Source organism: Xiphophorus hellerii, chromosome 12, assembly GCF_003331165.1.
Source record: "Xiphophorus hellerii strain 12219 chromosome 12, Xiphophorus_hellerii-4.1, whole genome shotgun sequence".
Lineage (NCBI taxonomy): Eukaryota > Metazoa > Chordata > Actinopteri > Cyprinodontiformes > Poeciliidae > Xiphophorus > Xiphophorus hellerii.
Genome location: NC_045683.1, coordinates 17,814,292 through 17,832,634, shown reverse-complemented (window position 1 = coordinate 17,832,634; position 18,343 = coordinate 17,814,292). Strand labels below are relative to the sequence as shown.

Below are 18,343 nucleotides of genomic sequence, written 5' to 3'. Positions count from 1 at the left end.
TTGTCCTTTTATTTTTTTACTTCAGTTACTCTGTTGAGAAGCACGAAAATATATATATTTTTGATTATCAAAGATTGAATATTGTCTATTATATTATATTATATTATATTATATTATATTATATTATATTATATTATATTATATTATATTATATTATTCAGATTCCGTATATTAGATAAACAATTTCTAGTATTCTGTGTCTATATTTCAGAGCATTCTATAAATTATTTATTTTACTTTATTTTTTTTAATTTTGCAAATTATTTTGATTTTAGTTACTTCGCATCTGTGCACAATATTTTACACTACTTTATTTTGCGGCTCCTTTGATTTGAAAATGACGTGACCCCGGAAGAGGAACTTCTGTGTTGTTCTCAAAATAATCCCTCGTGCCAGCGGCTTCCCACCATAGACATGTATACGCTCTCCAGCAGACAACGACTGCAATAAAAATATGCATCATAAAATATACCTTTTATGACATTCCTGCATATATTTCTGCATAGTAATATATAAATGTCGTCGGATTCTGTAGAAGAGTGGCAGGTAGTAAGACGGGGAAAAGGTGCATCAAGGAAATTTCGATCTCACCAACAAATCCCCTCTGTATGTCTTCAGGAGCAGCTGGATGTTGAGAAACTTGTCAGACGGATCAGAGACACAGTGTAAGAAATGGAAATCATCTGCAACTCAATGAATATCCTCAGTCTTTGAGATTAAATCTTTCCAAAGGTTAGTTTTTAAATTCAGCAGATTACCTTCACACACTTTTAACTGCTTTTATTTCTTCTCCTTTAGGTCTGACCTGAGAGCTGAAGAGATTTGGCAACAGTGGAAAAGTAAGTGTAGTTCACAGTATTTACAGTGCCTTACAAAAGTATTTATACCCCTTGAGCCTTTTCACATATTGTCACATTCAATCACAAACTTAAGTGTCCTTTGGAGGATTTCATAAAGTGGACCAACACAAATCAGGGCTTCGTTGGTATGAATACATATATCAGCGACTGAAGCTTTGTTCTTGAAGGATCTTGCTTGCAGCCTGATGAAAATCTTGTCTTTAGATCAGCTTCTAGTTTCAACATCCCTATCAAGACCTTCAGACAGTATAAAGACTGAAGGCCAGCAGGACAAGGACACCGAGGCGACAGTACGCCAGCAGCTGGAGTGTGTGTGCTATGGCCTCGGCTCCTTTTCTTCATGTGTCTCAGCCCGCTACCAGCTTGCCATGTTGCTGCTGCTACTGGATGCAGGACATGTGAGGGAATCAATTTCATCTGTGTTATACCTCACATTTATTAAATGGTGTTTAATCTAAGAGGGTATGCTGTTCTTCCTTTCTTTGTGTAGATTCCCTTGAAGGATTGCTCTCTTTATGATCCTGCGTTCTCCGTCGCAGAAAAGGACATTTTAAGAGAGCTGGGTTTGACTGTGCTCACAGAAAATGAGGTTAGTTGTTAGCTGCTTATGCATTTTACTTTTTTAGACTTAGGATACGCTGTTAGATGTATATTAAAGGTAGCTGCATTATATTTTACTACTTAATCAAATCACAGATCCAGTCAGTTTTCTATGTTTTCTATTTATTTTAGCCTGTAATTTGTGATAATACTTCAATAGTAGTAGATTAGGCAGATATCAACATTTACAGCTATTGCACCTCGTCATAACTTAATAATAACCATTTGTATGGAAGAAACAATGTCTTATTTTGTTGTATTGTGAAGGAGGGGAAGCGTCTGGCCACTAAGCCCACCTTATTTTATCTAATGCACTGTGGAAAAGCTCTTTACAACAACCTGCTGTGGCAGAACTGGAACCCACACTGTTTGTCTCTGGTTATGATCATTGGAAACTGCTTCAGCGGCATCAGAGAGAGGTGTGTACCAGAAATTAATGAAATGAGACCATATTGGAAATCATGGCTGAGATAAGATGATGTTCTTTCTTCCTTTGCCTTCAGGACTTTCGAGAGGGAATTGAAGCGGGATTACAGCTACATCAACAAAGCTGTGGATTTGTGTGAAGAGAGACTTCTGCCTTGTCCTTCCCGTCTGATAGACGTCTTCAGTGATACGGCAATTATCACTTTTCCTTCAGACCGACTAAACAAACTCCCCTCATCTACTTGGACTGACTCACCTGAACCACAATACCAACATTGCTCAGATTTAGAAATTATACTGAAACAAACATCTGTCTTAGACTCTCGAGAGACAAGTCTTAGCTAACAACGGGTGTTTTTTCAAGCCTAACATTTATACACCTTTTTTTAAAATAAAAGGTGTATAAGGTGCTCAATTTTACAGATCAGCATTATTGTAAGTTTATTTTGAAGCTTTTCGGGAGAAGAAAGGAAAATATTTAGTTCAGGTTTGGTTTCATTTAGCAATAAATGTTAGTTAGTTTATGCCTGTTATTTTTAGTGTTTTATTTCTGTTTATTGTTAACTACTTTCATATATTTGAATGTTTCTTTTGGTTGAACTGCAGTAGCATTACCAAAACGATTATTTCCGTTCTGTGAAGTTCTGACGACCAACATTTTCTGCAAAAGCTAACTTGAGAGGAACCAGGGTCTAAATGTCAGATATATAGGATGCAGATTTTGACAAATATTGGCATCGCTACTAAGTACGTCTAGAACTAGTGCGTCTAATTAAACTAGTTAAAAAGGGTAATTGCTAAATACTGAAGACCATTTTGAGGTATTACGTTTTCAGCCTTTTTCTAATTGTTGCAGTACACTTAACATGCTTACCAAGACATATGAGAGCATCTGAGAGTTAGCACCAAGCTTTTGTACAGATTCCTTGAGGACCGCTCACACCCACCTGTAAGTGAATTTACTTGGGTAACTTCCAATAAAGGTTGGTAACCATCTTAAAGATTTTCTACTTGCTGCTAATATTTTTTCACTATAGAATGATGGATATTGTCTCAATTTTTCCCAGATTCATGGGCAGCAGCTATTCATGTTGATGTCTTTCCTTGTTAACATCATGCTAACAGACACCTGTGATGTTTGATATGACTGTGTATATTGTTCATAATCATTTCATAGAGTTCCATTAAAAAAACACTTGACATATTCCTTTAGGATAGTCTTGATTTTAAACTCACTATGCTTTCATTTTGTCAAGAAATCAGAATATGCTTCTGAAATATGGTTCAAATATTTGCTGGAAAATTAACTTTTTTCTCTCTCTCTTGCTTGGCGAACATAATTTTATCTTTTGTGCTCATGCTAGTGTCAGGAAAAGCAACAAAAACCAGATTACTTTATTAATAGAAGACAACATTTGTTTAATACAGCAAAGTAAAAAGTTTATTTTTGAAACAAAAAATTGCAGCCAAACAAGTTTCTCACAGCATCCGTGACAGTGAAACATCTCAAACATGAAAGAACACTCGTCTTTGTTAAAAATACCTTCCTGTTGTTTTGAACACGTTACATTTTAAATCCAAGGATAGTTTCATCTTACAGCAGTGCCTTTAGAAAGCTCGCCCCTACAAGCCTGTGTGTGTTTTCAGTGTTTTCACTCTTCAGTTGCTCCATTAGCAGTGACTCCATTTACTGCCTTGCCTCCTGTTCCGTTGCTAGATTTTGAAACGATATCTGCCCAGCTTAGTTTACTACTCAGGGCAGATGGGCTGGGAATTGTTTTCACATCTCCATTTATTTCCCTATTTTTCCCCCCTGAAGCTGACTGCTTCTCACCTTCATCCACTGTCTGGGCTTCACCATCTGCAACTTCTCCATTAGTATCCACATCAGCTTTCTCTCCATGTTTGCTTCGCTCAGCTGGCTCTACCACATGACCGTTAGCTAAGACACCTGCACCACTGTCGGTGGACATGTTCTCCTGTTGACTCTCTGCGTCTTTTATCTCTGCTTCGGTTCCTTTGTCACCAGCTTCCTTCCCATTTTCTTTATTCAAGCTTTTATCTTCTCTGCTAACAAGATGTGAGTTGACAGGCCAGATTGGGAGCTTGAATCCCAGTTCCTTTGCTGCTGCAGCCTTTCGTTCCAGGTGTTTCTGCTTATACTCCTGGAACCTGTCACTATGAAAACACAAAGAGATTAAAAAAAATTGGTATTGCCTTTATTTATAAATATAAATCCTCCTATTTTGTGAAAATTTTAATGAATAAAAACTGAAACTTTAACATATCAAACTGAAAACAGGTAGATTTTTTTATGCTTTGGAGAATTTTAATACACCTGGAAATATTACTGGTTTCTGTGATCTTTACAATTAAGATAAATAGTCCACTTATATCCAGCAGAAACCAATATAGTTTAAGCCCAACATATTCAAATTTAGAAATGTGGTTTTTCACAATAATTAATGATTTAATAGTGGAAGTAATTCATTTTTCGCCACTAGTGACAGGTTGGTCAGGATAGTTTTGTGCCCTCAAGAAATAAAATTATATTTTGAAAACCATTTGTCTTTGCCTGATATTAAAATTTGCTTGAAATTTTGAAGTATTTGCTGGTGTTGTGACAAAAAACAAAAATACAACAAATCTATGAGAGAGAAATATCTGTTCATGTCAAAGTGTAAATAGGAAAATGTTTTCTTGTCTTGAGCTTTACTCTCCTTCACCCATAAAGAACTTGGCCTAGAAAACCTTTTTAATAAATCAAACTACAGATTTGTTGCGAGTCATCTAAATAATCGTTTTTTTATTTCTGATTTCACACCATACAGTCTGTTTAGAAATGTATTTACCTGCGTGTAATCCTCCTGATCCCCGTAACCAGAACCATCTGCTCCAGGACAGTTTCAGATGTTGGGCTTAGACACTGAGAGAAGAGCATACAACAACCTGAGCATGTTTGTACACCTTTTAGACAATCTATATATACAATCTCTTACATTACCTCAACGGTTTGCTCAGCAGACTCACTTCCTGTCTGCCTGAGAGTGCGTTCTACTTTGACTGCCTGCTTGGTGATGGTCCCCAGGAACTCCTTGCTGCAGCTCGTCTGTGGGTGATCTTCTCCAAACTGGAGCAGAAAGTTAATGTAAGCAGATAGGTACAAAGAAAAAGAGCCCTCTGACGTTTTCTCTCAGTCTCAGAGTTACGAACCAAGGCTGTAAAGGCAGAGAGGGCTTCTTTCTCATGTGTCATAGCACTTCTGTAGTCTCCTTTACTGCACATCCACTGGGCCAACAGGTGGTGGCTGCACAGAAAAAAATGAAAGCAGTAAGAAAACTTACTCAGTTACAGCCAAATTTCCGATATTTGCTATAATTAACATACCTAAGAGCGGTATTCAGATCAGTGGGGCCGAAAAATGAAGTGTTAAGTTTTAGAGCATTCTTAAGGAACGGTCCTGTTTGATCTTCTGTCAGCACCAGGCCAAGACAACTCTACCAGAAAACAAGTAGGAGAAAAAAACTGAACCATCAGCAAAACTTGTATTTCCTTCTTTGTTAGACTATAATAAATTGATTTGACTTACATCTAGCGTTGCGGTGTGCGGGTGGTCTTCTCCATGGACTGTCAACATTAGCAGACGAGCTCTGAGAAGACATTTCTGAGCCAGGGTCGTCTCCCCTCCAGCATACGCATACACGGCTAGGAGTGCCTATAAATCACACATCAGTGACAATATTCGCACTGTGACAACTCGGATGAGTAAACAGTGATGATAAATATCTACATGGAGCTGTACTCACATATTGCTGTATAGTGTTTGGATGGTCAAAGCCAAGCACCCTCTCACTAATGATCACTGTCTTCAGCTGAACACTTCGAGCCTTCAGGACAAAAAAAAGTCAAGGTCGAAATTTAGCTGTTCTTGTTTATAACATCCTGAAATAGTCGGCAGTACACTCTCAAATACAATAACAGTGTTGCAAGATGAATTACTGAAGTTAAGTTAGCAATATAGTCATTTTTGCTCTGCCTTGGAAAATACAGGACATTTTGCAATTTTGTCAGATTACAACCACAATTGTAAATGTATTTTATTGGGATTTTATGTAATAGAGCATCTCCAACTAGTACATGATTGTGCAGTTGAAGAATATGCAATTTAAAAATTTGAGTCGTGTGGAGTTCATTTGTATTCAGACACCTCCAAGTTGAGCCTTTTTGCATAGCCACCTTTCACTGCAGCTACAACTGGGACAATGTCTCAAACAACTTTACATTTTATCACTTTAATTTTTCTCCATTCTGTTTGCAAATTACCATAGCCTCTGTCAGGTTGGACAATGAGTTTGTGAACATCAATATATACAGTCTTGCCATTGATTCTCAATTGGATTTAGTTCACTATTATAACCTGGTCATAAAAACATACTTTGATCAAAAAGTTCTCCCTGGATGTTTTGAGTTGTCCTGCTTCACTGTAAATCTTGGCTCCAGTCTTGTAGCATTTTTGCTTGTTTTCTTTCACTGTTGCTCTGAATTTAGCTCCATCTTCCACATTCAGGGTAATTAGTTCTCCTGTCATTCTGCTTGTAGGCCAAAACATTTTATTTGGTCTTCTCTCGCCAGAGCCGGTTCTTCCACATGTTTACTGTGTCCCCTATACAGCTTGTGACAAACTTGAAATAGAACTACATTTGGCTTTCTTTCAACAATCACTTTCTTTTTGCGACATATCCATTAACTCTAGTTTTGTGGAGCTCAGAATCTGTCAACAGATTTTTCCTCCTGAGCTGCGAATCTCTGCATCTCTGGTATTGCTCTCCTTGGAAGACCTTCCAATTTAGGTGGGCAGCCATGTTTTGCTAGGTCTGCAGTTGTGCCATACTTATTTAATGTTAAGATGAAAAGTTTTATGAAACGTTGTGTAAATAAATGTGTATTTATGCTGAAATTAACCTGCACACAGAGGAACTACATTTACTAACTAATTGACTTCTCAAGGCAATTGTTTGCACATGGTACAGTAAACTTGACATTAATTTTAAAAACATGCATAGTTTTTCCTTTCATTTCAATTATGCACTGCTTCATGTTGGTAAATTACTTAAAACACCAATAAAGTATGTTTATGTTTGTGGGTGTAATGTGCCAGAAGGTGAAAACATTTCAAGAGGATACTTTGATACTTTGCAATGCACAAAGCAATGTTTTAAGTAATCAGCCACAGCTATCCATTACTGGAAAATGCAACTGGAATACTTTAAAATCTGCTAATACTTTGTCATTACTGTCAGAAGTTGAAAGGCTGGGAAGTTGTGAGCATACCTCAGCTGCTTTCCCCTGCAGGAAGGTGACTTTGGCCAACAAGCTGTTACAGTTACAGGCCTCAGGGTCCAGATCATCACACACTCTGCCATACAGGTAAGCTGCTTCCTTCAGCTGTTCGTAGGCCTGGTCTAGCAGACCTACACACCAGAATGGAGGATTCATAAACATAAGAGCCACTCAAAAGCATGTGTCAAACATACAGTATACTCAATAGTTTTTTCTTTTCTTATAGACATACCCTTCTGAATGGAAGTCTGTGCAGCTCGGTATGCCTTTGAAGCATCAGCAGTCGGCATTTTGATGTGTTTTACAACGGGAAAGATGTTAAGGATGTCGTCAGGACTGAAGGGCGCTTTGTTCTGGTTCTCGAGGACGTAGTCTCTCAGTCTCAGCTGGTGCAGATACAGAGTTCTCAGTGGTGTTTTCAGAGAGTTTGTTGCTTTCAGGGTGTTTCTAATATATGCATTGTGTCTTATCCTGAATGCATCTTTAGAATTGCAAAGTATTGATTCAAAGAAGCAAAACTGAATATTTGATTACCTGCACTCCGGTCTTTAAACAGAATTCTCTCAGCAAAGAGACTTTTTGAAGCCCATAGTTCTCCACCAAGTGATTCGGACTTGAACTATGAGAAAAGGGCTAGGGTTAAGCATTAACTTCACCATTGCTTAACACACAAAGGGGGTGAATGAGCAAGGTCTGTGACTTCTCACCCAAGGCTGTCAGAGATATCATATGTTTCAACAGCATCTTGGCAGACCAGATTCCACAGCTCAGATCCAGTGAGCATGCTCCAGGGTGTGCTCTCGGAGGCCCCGGCCCCACGGCCACGCCTCCGTGACTTTTTCTTAGCCTCCTCCCCGACAGGAGAGGGTGTGAAGTGATGAACCAAAAGACAACTGAGGAAATGACTGACGGCTGCTGACAGGCTTGGCACGTCCACACCCTATGCAGACATGAAGAGATGCTGAGCTACATTTTCTGTGGAGAACCACACCGGTTGTTACAGTACCAGTAGGACGTTTACATACACTCATCACGGACAGAAACTGTCGTATTCATTTTGGACCATTATTGGTGCAAGTCAAGGCTTTGTAAGGATGATTCACAACATCTGATAGACATCTGTAGATGTAAGGCGACACCTCAAGTACTGCTTCCTTGTGTGGCATTATAGGAAAATTAAAAGAAATTCACCAAGATACGGAAGAGACCTTTGCGAGTTTCACAAATCTGGCTCCGGCTTCGGTATTTCCAGATGACTCAAGATTTGTCAACATGCCACATTGAAAAGCCTAGGAAAATTGCACCCATGGATTTCTCAAGTATGAATACCATGGCAATGTCCCATCAACATACTTTTCAAGGAGGTTATTTGTACCAGATTAGAGTGTTTTGGTTTGAAATGTGTCAATCAACCCCAAAACAAAAGCAAAACACTTTGTTGAAATACTGGCTTAATTTGAAGTCCCCCAGAAAGGAAAAAGTAATTATGCCAAAAGCAGATTAAAATCCAGCCAGAATCATTTACCTTTTTTGGAAATACATCTGTCTGATAAAAACAAAAAGTGACGTTTTAGGCCAAATGATAGTTGTTACATTTGGAGGTAAAAGGGGGAAGTCTGTAAGACTCAGAACGAAATCTGCAACTGTGAAGTGACCAGTGGCAGCATTATTTTGTGTGGATGTTTTACAGGAAGAGGAACTGGTGCACTTTACAAAATAAATGGCATCATAAAGAAAGAACTTTACACGGGAATATTGAAGCAACATTTTAGAAAATCAGCCAGGAAGTTTTAACGGCTTAACAACAATCTTACAAAATGCGAGTACATACCACCAACTTGGCTACAAGGTATCTTAAAGACAAAAAGTCAATGTTTTAGACTGATTATTGAAAAGCCCTGATCTCAGTCTAATAGAAAATGCAGAACTGAAAATGTGTTAGAACCAGTTCTGTTTGGAGGACTTGGCCAAATTTACATCAAACTGTTGTGAGAAACCTGCAATAAGATACCCAAAATGTTTGACACAAATCATACTATTGACAGGGAATGAATGTAAACTTCCAACTGGAAAAGTCTTTTACTACCCATCATGTATTAAGGTTTCCAGACATAAAAACTTATTGGAGTTATTACTGAATGCTGCAAAGTACCTGTAGGAAATGGTTGAACACTCTTTTTGCTGAGCGGGTGAAAATTTCACCTATTGTTGATCTCTGTTTAATATAAATCAGGAGAAAGAAGAACATTATTAAAAACAAAAAGTCACAATAAGACAGTTTTAAATGTGTGAATTAAATGTGAGGAAATTAAACACACCATTATATGCCTGAGTTGCTCCTTGTGTTCTGACTGGGAAATAGCCTTCACCACGTGCCCCAGGTAGCGGAGGTTGATGCCTCTCTGGTGTAGCGCCTGTCTCAGAGATGCTCCGTCCATTGGCGCCTCATTGCTGTGTAGGCAACACTGCAACTGCAAACACAATCATTAAAACGTATTATGCACTGATTTTGTTGTCGCAGAGAATTTAACTGTAGCACAAAATCTGAAACATTGAAGACACGCACAAAGTCTGGTATCTGGTGTGTGATAATGAAAGCTGCAGCTTCTCTCAGCAACTTCTCCTGCAGGTTTGTTGATGCACTCTCAGAGGGAGGAAAACGTATTCCTAAATGTAAAACACAAGAAATGTACGCTCCAGTAAACATCTATTGTCTGTCTGTTGTTTCTGAGAAGGTATAGTTAAAGTGTATACCTGGAGAGAAAACATTTGGGTTAAAGCGCATCTCAAAGATGATGTCACTAACGGAGCCCACGTCTCTGCATGCGGCTCGTACGGCATCAGTCGCTCGAGAGTCACCTGGGAGAAAAGTAATATTAGTCCAGAATAAAATGTGTGCTTCGTGTTAAACGGGATTCGAATTTCCTTTCACAAGGATGTGGTGAAACACTCCTTACAAGCTGTTGCACATTCTTCAAATCCTCCATTTTCATCCATCTTCTCCTTCACACGTTGGGTAAACTGACAATGTCTGAAAATAAACAAAACATATTAAACTTAATTTAAAAAAAAGAAGTTCTAACTGAATGTAAACATTTTCTTTCACATTGGACTCACTTGTGCTGAATGAAAGCCTGCACCAGCTCTGGCCTCAGCCTACAGAGACTGTGAGGAAACCTCTTTGGAAGCCCAGAGGCGCTCTGATAATTCTCTGGCCAACCTTGTTTCTCGTTCCCGTTGCTCTGCTCCTCATTCTCTTTACAGCTTTTGCTGCTCTCTTCCTCCCCAGCAGCTGTCTGACTTTGTGTTTCCTCCTCTGGACAGAAGTTGGCATCAACTGGGAAGCTTCTGAATACGTCTAGCAGGTAGAACCTCCCATCAGCCCCCAGCAGGCCCTGAGCGTCCAGGGAGGTGAACAGAGGTACCTGGTGACCCTTGGGGGCCACAACAACATGTCTCTGGATGAACAGACTTTTGGCGGCTTGAGCCAATAAGGCTAGCAGCTGTCTGCGTTGACGGGATTCTTGGGGCCCTGCGTTCACCCCATAAAGCAAACCTCTGAGGAGAGAAGAAGAAACAGATTTAGCTCCAAATGGACAAGAGAAGTCTCACAGAGCTCAAATACAGGTCACAGGTCAGAAGTACCCTGAGGCAGGAGAATCTTTTTGGTCCTGCTCTGAGCTTTCAAACCCGGGGGCCAGACCCTGGGCCGACAGACGCACTCCTCTGTAGTCCACGATGGCTGTGGGTAAAGTATGCAGCCCCTGCAGCCCCTCTAAGTCACTGTAAGCCTGCACACATTTAAGCTCCAACCTCTGAGCTGCCCTGCAAGCAGGAGATCAGAAAATATTAAAATAAATTAAAGAAAATCCATTAGAAACCCAAAGTCAAAGCTGGAAAATGCCTTGAAATAAATTCCTCTTTTTTTAACAATAGTATAATATTTGATTAATATTTGATTAAAAATCCAACTTTTAATTTGATTAACTTTTTTCAGAGGGAAAAACTCCACATTGTGAAATACTTGGCATCTGAGGAGATCACACTGTAGGAGTTATGAGTGTTGCACTCCTCGGCATCCATAATAATGCCTACAATTGCAAAAATATTCATCCCCTTTAAAATTTTTCATGTTACAACCAAAAACATCAATGCATATTATCTTAAAAAGTAGTACTATGTTACACAGGATAACAGCTTATTTCATTATTAATTCCTATCAACAGAAAGGGAACAGCATTTGTTCCCTCCTGAACAAATGCTGTTCACACAGCATAATATAAAAGTCAGTCTTCAATGTGGGGAACACAGAATGGCATATCACTTCTCTAAGACAAATAAATATTGGTTTTCATGATTCGGGAAACAGCCACAAGAAAATTACAGCTCTCCTAAACATGCTCATATAGTCTGAAATACGCGTATTTTCAATTAGCTTAGATCATATGGAAATATGACAAGTACAACTGGTCAAGAACTAAAGTTTATCTTCTTTCCACACACTGCGAGCTGTATTGTAAGGAAGCTAAACATCTCCAAAGCTCACTTATAGAGAACTGCAGCAAAGAGTCTCATCTTAGGTTGACAGAGTTTTCATAACAATTTATTGTCCTGTTTTCATGCAAATCTTTGCAAGGAGTGACAGCAATAGTGGCGTCTGCGTAAATGTACAGTTTTGTGCATCTTCTCTCCCATGTATGCAAAAAGACTTTTATTACCTGCGACCCCTCTCACCACCAAACACTGGACTTGTGGCCCCTTGACTCATGAACAGGCCACTCCAAAGGAATGCTGGGTCCTCCGGGTTTCCATTTACCGGCTCAACAAAGCCATCTACAACCGTCTCAGCTGCCTGCATAACAGTCCTTACGAAAGCACTGTTAACCTGAGGCGTGAGTGAAAAAGAGGAGGACCGATAAAGGAATCCAGAAAGATGTAGAAACTGTACTTCTGTCACAAGTAAAAAATTTCACCGGCTTATTTCTTACTTGTAGCAACACTTTGTCTCTCTGCAGCCTTTCTTCCAGACTCCCCTGGGAAAGATCTCTGGCTGCTTGTAACTCCTCATTCCAGTCTGGAGCCTACAGGTGAGACCCACAAAGCTGCTTAGACTTGGTATATTTATGTTTTATGCAATATGTCCAGAATTAAAATCAACAGCAAACCACTGCTGTGTGGTGTATAACCTGTGCTGCCGCCTGCTCATCCACCCCCAATCTACTGAAGGTGTTCTTGTGGAGACGAGAGGCGCAGGGAGGTCCGAGCCAGCACAGCGTGTGGTAAGGAGTGGGCATTGCCTCTACTGGTGGCTGTGGTGGCCTGAGGAATGAGAGGCATTATGCAGATTCATATCCATCACACTCAGCCGCAGCAGTTCTTACAGCATCCAGTGGTATTTAATATTACTTACCTGCTTTTGAGCGTGGTAAAGGCTTGTTTGAAAGTAGGACTGACATGACACAGCAAGTCGGTGAGACAGTGACAGACTGGAGTAGACTGCGCAGGACGAGGGTCAAACATATCGTGGGTAGACCTAAACATAAAAAAAGAAATATGAAACAACATTAACACTGTTCATTTGCAATAACCAGGGACTCTGCAGTGACAAGCAGGTATAGCCGGTATATAGATGGATATACTTGCAGCGTCCTACAAAGTCAGATATGTCCGTACACATGTCATTTTAATGAATAATTGTTAAATGGAAATAAATCGATTCATGGTTTTCAGATTGTTTTTCCAAACAGAAATCTGGTCATTTTGGCATGCCCCTAAAGCAATATTTCATACAATATTTTATTCAATTATAGCTGCAAATCTTTCTAAGTATATCTACCAACTTTCCACATGTAAAAACTAAAATTGCTGCCCATTCTTCTTTGCAAAATACCTTTAGCTTAGTGAGATTGAATCGCCTTTACAAAAAGCCTCTGGACCATGACATGGAAATACTTTGATCTAGACTGCTATGTTGTAGCACTGGCAGTGTTTTAGTGTCCTGTCCTGTGAGAAAGGGAACTTCCTCTCCAGTCTCAAGTATTATCCAGCTTCTAAAATATTTTCTTTCAATACTGTCCTGAATGCAGCTACATGCTGAAATAATGCTGAAGCTCCATGAGAATTACCACTGAAATCTTGGCAGCTTCTCTGATTAATGCTCTCCTTGTCTGGCATGTTAGTTTAGATAACCAGCAATCTCCTTGTAAGGTTTGCAGATATGTCACCCTTTTTCTACTTTCAAGCCATGCATTACATAGCTTTTCATAACATTTCAAAGCCTGGGATATTGTTTTATAACCTAACTGTGCGTTAAGCTTCTCCTCAGCCTTCTTTCTGACTTGTCTTAAGTGATCCTCACTCTTCATGATACTTTGTGCTCAACTATCTTATCTAACAAACACTGAGGAATTAATAGAACTGATATTATTGACAAAAGCTACACACAGGTGAATTCTATTTACTAATAATTGTATTTAGTAGAATCAAAGTAAATATGGCTGAACACAAATAAGTGCACACCGGACATTTTAAAAACTATGTATTCATTTCCTCCAACTTCACGATTATCGCTTTGTGTTATTGATAACACCCACCACCCAAAAAAAGAACCTGAAACATGTTTGTTATTTTTTTTAAAACGTGGGATATTTTTGCATAATGATGTTGCTCTAGTATCAAAACACTTAGTTATCTAATTATTGCTGTCAAGTCAGAAAATAAGATAATTTCTATTGTAACTGTGCTCACCTGTTCAGGAAGAAACCTTTGGGACAGGATGTGATATCACAATGCCGACCCTCTATTGTCACCACTGTCATGTACATGAAGTCTCCCTGCAGCTTCCTGTGTCCTGGTGGGGGGTGCCAGCAGCTGAGGGACAAGTCCTTCAGGTAACTGGGAGCCTGTTGAAACACAGATGAAGAGGAAAATGGTAAACTTGTGCTTTCTTTGGGTCAAACAAGCCAAATTCCCAGACAGACTCTGGTATGAATCCACCTCTGGTTGAGAACTGTGTGGCAGCAGAGCCATAAGGGGTCTTTCTGAGGAGCCAGGCAAGAGGTACTCAGGTGGGGGTCCATCCTGGTTGGCTGATTCTCCCTTTGAATTGCTTAACGAGCGCTTCAGGCTCTTTCCATTTGGTAGGCTCGAGTCTGTAGAAGGGGAGGGAGAGAGATTTCAGAATGAGTCAGAAACCATTTTGTGACTTTTTGTTGCCCTCTTGTTTCAGTGGGCTGTTTCTTTGTGCATTTACCAGGTGTGTGTGTGAGTGTCTCTAGTACGCTTGGTGATTGTCCTTCTCTGAGTGCATCGTGAGGTCCGGACGCTCTCAGCAGCTCCACAACCCGAGCCAAGTGGACTCTGGCGGAGTGGGAGGTATAAGGCTCTGCAGAGACAAGCATTAGTTAGCATCCAGTGTTGCCTGACCGTCTTTATGAAAGTCACAGTGATGTGGGAAAAGTCTGCTGAACCTGTGAAATGAACAACATTGCTCACAAAGCATCCAGAACATAGTGGTGAGCAGATGGTTGAGATAGTTTAAGTCTAACCTTTTAATAATAACGTTAATTCATTTTCTGTACCCTTGATGGTGTTAGTGCCTGTCTCTTCTTGAGCAAGAACAGTTATGACTAAGTCTTTTGGAGTATCTACCTAAAAGCTTTGGACATCTAGAAACTGTATTTTCTGCCCCTTCTGCTTTGCAACATAGCTTAAATTCAGTTAGACTTAATGGGGAACTTAAATTTAAAATAGGGGATTTAAGGAGACTTCATTTATATGCATAATGTAAAAAAGTTAATGGGATGAGGATATTTTATATTTTTAAAATACTGGTGTAAATTACTAACCAGAATAGGACAAATATGCCATGTCACTAGATTTAATTATTACCCAATTGTGCAGCTACAGCAAGAACTCACACAGAAAAAACAAATTGAAATAAGAGTATACCTTCCACCAGGCGAATGAGAGCTCCTGCTTTAAGGCCCTTAAGGCTTTGCAGATCGGCATGGGGATCCAGTGTTGTTCCAGCTAGAGCTAGAGACAAGTTCGAACGTGGACACACCTCATTCCTTGACAGCAAGGCCATTATTGCATCTTGAACGAGCCAAAATGCGTTAACCTACACAGCACAAACACAGAATGGACCTCAAAACTCTGGATCATGAAAACAAAATGAATTTGTGGGTTATGGCTGAGGGTGAAACTAATGTGCCGTCTCGCCTCTCACTGTTGTTTTTGTACCTGCAGTTCAAACGACTCGACTCCTGCTCCTTGGATCTTCACAGGAAACGCTGTGCCCTCATCTTGTTTGATATCAACAGCATCATCTCCGCTGGCTGCACTGATTACATCTGTGAGAAGGAGAGAAACCCAACTAACTGTGAATAATTACAGTGTCTGTAGAAACAGGAGAAAATAATTGAAAATTTCTCCTGGAAAATACCTGGATAGCTGTATCAAAAGGTAATTTGAATATTATGAGAAGATATGCTCTGATTTTATCAGTGGTTTGTTTATTTTGTTTATCAAAACCTTTTCAAAAATCCCCTTCAGCTAACTTGAAGAGTCTTAATGAAAAAAGAAATGAATAGGACAAGAAAAACATGCCAAAAAGAAGATAAATGGGGCGTAGCTACAGATTTACACACATGTAGAACCAGAGGCAAAGCAGGACTCGGCGTGTTCCCCAAACTGATCTGTGACTAAACCTGTTGCATTTGCCTACTGATCTTGATGTCATCTCCAGGTGAAATGACAACCACACCCAGATCTGATATCAGCAGACTGTACAATGTAACAAGAGACACAAAACCCCCCAAAATTTGACTTCTTCCATTCAATACTGAAGGCCCACAACACAACAAATCCTGATCTGTGCGTGATTACTGTTCTCTCTACTACAGTAGATTATCTGCCCATGCTGTCAATCTGGATCTGCTTTACTACTGGAAAGCTTCCAGTCAACGAGTAGCAGCTATTGGCTGGAGGAACACGCCTCCCCTCTGGAAGCTAAGAAGGCATCATTTATTTTCTCCACAGAAGTTGTTTTAACAGAAAAAAATATATAAAATAAGCTGCTTTGAGAGTCTCATTTCTATTTCTGAAACAGTAGCTTTCATTTTGCCAAAATATGTCTTTTTTTTGCTTAAATTGGAGCAACTTAGAAATTTGACACATATAAGTGAAAAATTGCTAATAACACAGTGATTAAAGATGCTTAAAAAAAAACGTCTGTAATGTGAAAACATGGCTCTGATTGTTGTTTTTTTTTATGCATGAATGATCCATAAGTTGGTGTTGAATCACTTGACAAACACTCCTCTGAAGGGTCAACTTTGAGAGACGTCCTAAAAACTTTGAAGAATTGAGATCACTTTTAAAGATCATAAGAAAGTTTAAAATATCAAAAACAAGCTAATACAAAACTGCCTTGTCATTTACATGTAACTGTAATAACACAAAGCATCCAGGTAATTAAATTCACCACCTTTCAGTTTTATTATGGTGCCAACATTTTATTATTTTACAGGAAAACGTTTGACTCAGTCTAATTTGGAGATGAGCCAACACACACTGAACCCTAATTCAATCATTCAACTCTGTAAAAAGGGGAGTGGCAAATGTTCAGAAAGTTGAAGAAGTCATACTGGAGAGCATTGCTCCTTCTTCTCATAATAAATCTACTCTTTGAAATTGTTATAACTAGATTGTTACAGTGTTATAGAGGGGGGGTTTAGCTATTTTGTAAGGAATGAGTCAGGATCAGGAATGCCCTAAAAACAGAAAAAATGAACTGCACTTTTCCCAAGAGGCTAAAAAGTTAGCACCAGCCATGTTAGAGCGTCAGTGCTGTGCCAGATCTCCCACCCTACTTCCACACATTCTTCACGAAGGAGAAGAATCCACTAAACGGAAAAGAAGGAACAAGAGAAAAACCTGTGATTACAGGGATTACTCACCAGTTTTGACTTGATTTCTTCCTCCTCCTTTCTTCACTTTGTCCTTCATGGCTGGGAGTTTTACGTCTTTGTTACTCCCTAAAAAAGTCTTGTCTAAAAACTGCTAGAGCAGAAGAGAGTGGATAAAAGGGGGTCTGATTTGTGCAGCTGGGCTGTGTGTGTGTGAGAGAGAGAGTCCAGCGGAGTGAAAGTAAACGGCTCACTGTTCACGACTGTGACTCATGCACCTCTTTACAAGGCAAACTCAACTTATCTGTTCCCAGTGTGCAAAAAAGGCCACACCCTCTTATTGCTCCACACAGACTGCCTCAAAAACTTTGCTGGACTGGGTGTGTCTTTGTTGTAGCTTCACTCACTCTTCCTCCCTGAGGCATGTTTCACTCCTCCTCTATAGGCCTGCAAGTAGAAGTGAAAATTGTGCACAAAGCTTTTGACATTTTCAGCTTTTATGTTGTCACTGAGTTTTGAAAGTCATTTCAATTTGTCGGAAGAAGACATAATGCAGTGAGACACATCTATTACAACAAAACAGCTATAATGTATCTTTTAAACTGCATGAATCCTTCCGCTGTAACATTAAGTCGATCCACCATGCTGCACTGTTCGTTAAGTCAGTTTGCAGAAAATACAACAAGGCATGGTTGAACTTCCACAGATGGGTGTGTCTCTGTGTGATGTGGTTCCTTGTGATTGTTTAGTGGACTACACCTACTACGTTACGTTTCAGCACACACATACTTGAGAGTGTCTCAGTTTGAACTAAACTGAAGATGTGTGGGTTACAAATGTCACCTGTCTGTTATCACTGGTATCCTACAAAATAAACTGGAATAATGTAGAAGTAGGGCAGGGCGTTGTCTAAATTAGCTGTAGTTGTAGGACAGGTAAGTCAAGACCAAGACCAGGTTAAAAAAAAACTAAGTAGACTAAAGTTTATTGACCTCATGACATCTATGCTGAGCATGGAAATGACTGTGCCAGGGGCGCTTCCATAAAGATATAAAAGAAGTTCCCAGATGGGGGAGGAAAATTAAGGGGTGGCAGAATTTAAATAGTTTTATTATTCTGTCACTAATCCTACTGCACAAGCCCTAAATTATTCACACCTGGAGAAGCTGAGAAGGGAACAAAAGATAGAGTGATGACAAGAAGGCA

At 39.5% G+C, this 18,343-nt stretch overlaps 2 protein-coding genes across 3 annotated transcripts; one reads left to right on the top strand and one right to left on the bottom strand.

Moving 5' to 3' along the window:
* Positions 1 to 366: 366 nt before the first annotated feature.
* srrd (SRR1 domain containing) lies at positions 367 to 3,093 on the top strand. Of its 2 annotated transcripts, XM_032577958.1 has the most exons (7): positions 367 to 546; positions 619 to 665; positions 799 to 839; positions 1,065 to 1,258; positions 1,351 to 1,449; positions 1,728 to 1,879; positions 1,964 to 3,093. In XM_032577958.1, the coding sequence occupies exons 1-7, from the start codon at positions 517 to 519 to the stop codon at positions 2,229 to 2,231; spliced, it is 831 nt and encodes a 276-aa protein (XP_032433849.1). In that variant the 5' UTR covers positions 367 to 516; the 3' UTR covers positions 2,232 to 3,093. The 2 variants fall into 2 exon arrangements, with proteins under 2 accessions (XP_032433849.1, XP_032433848.1); XM_032577957.1 differs by having other exon boundaries at positions 367 to 665.
* Positions 3,094 to 3,266: 173 nt separating this feature from the next.
* LOC116729427 (clustered mitochondria protein homolog) lies at positions 3,267 to 17,559 on the bottom strand. The gene is made up of 28 exons (XM_032577942.1): positions 17,189 to 17,559; positions 15,471 to 15,580; positions 15,177 to 15,348; positions 14,479 to 14,610; positions 14,223 to 14,377; positions 13,974 to 14,128; positions 12,637 to 12,759; positions 12,413 to 12,545; positions 12,215 to 12,307; positions 11,945 to 12,111; positions 10,872 to 11,051; positions 10,344 to 10,784; positions 10,184 to 10,257; positions 9,981 to 10,085; positions 9,793 to 9,893; positions 9,545 to 9,697; positions 9,379 to 9,441; positions 7,934 to 8,166; positions 7,761 to 7,845; positions 7,459 to 7,612; positions 7,218 to 7,357; positions 5,693 to 5,773; positions 5,476 to 5,601; positions 5,274 to 5,383; positions 5,100 to 5,193; positions 4,891 to 5,016; positions 4,739 to 4,812; positions 3,267 to 4,064 (listed from the first exon to the last, which is right to left on the bottom strand). Exons 1-28 carry the CDS (start codon positions 17,235 to 17,237, stop codon positions 3,539 to 3,541), a joined length of 4,155 nt encoding a protein of 1,384 aa, XP_032433833.1. The 5' UTR covers positions 17,238 to 17,559; the 3' UTR covers positions 3,267 to 3,538.
* Positions 17,560 to 18,343: the final 784 nt, after the last annotated feature.

Bases quoted from the DNA above. Each gene is read 5' to 3' on its own strand.
- LOC116729427 (XM_032577942.1), bottom strand. From the start codon at position 17,237: ATGAAGGACAAAGTGAAGAAAGGAGGAGGAAGAAATCAAGTCAAAACT. The intron at 12,112-12,214 runs GTAAGAAATAAG...CTCACGCCTCAG, and splicing joins GAGACAAAGTGTTGCTACAA to GTTAACAGTGCTTTCGTAAG. The intron at 10,258-10,343 runs GTGAGTCCAATG...GTTTATTTTCAG, and splicing joins CAGGCTTTCATTCAGCACAA to ACATTGTCAGTTTACCCAAC.
- srrd (XM_032577957.1), top strand. From the start codon at position 517: ATGTCGTCGGATTCTGTAGAAGAGTGGCAGGTAGTAAGACGGGGAAAA. The intron at 1,259-1,350 runs GTGAGGGAATCA...TTCTTTGTGTAG, and splicing joins TGCTACTGGATGCAGGACAT to ATTCCCTTGAAGGATTGCTC. The intron at 1,450-1,727 runs GTTAGTTGTTAG...TGTATTGTGAAG, and splicing joins CTGTGCTCACAGAAAATGAG to GAGGGGAAGCGTCTGGCCAC.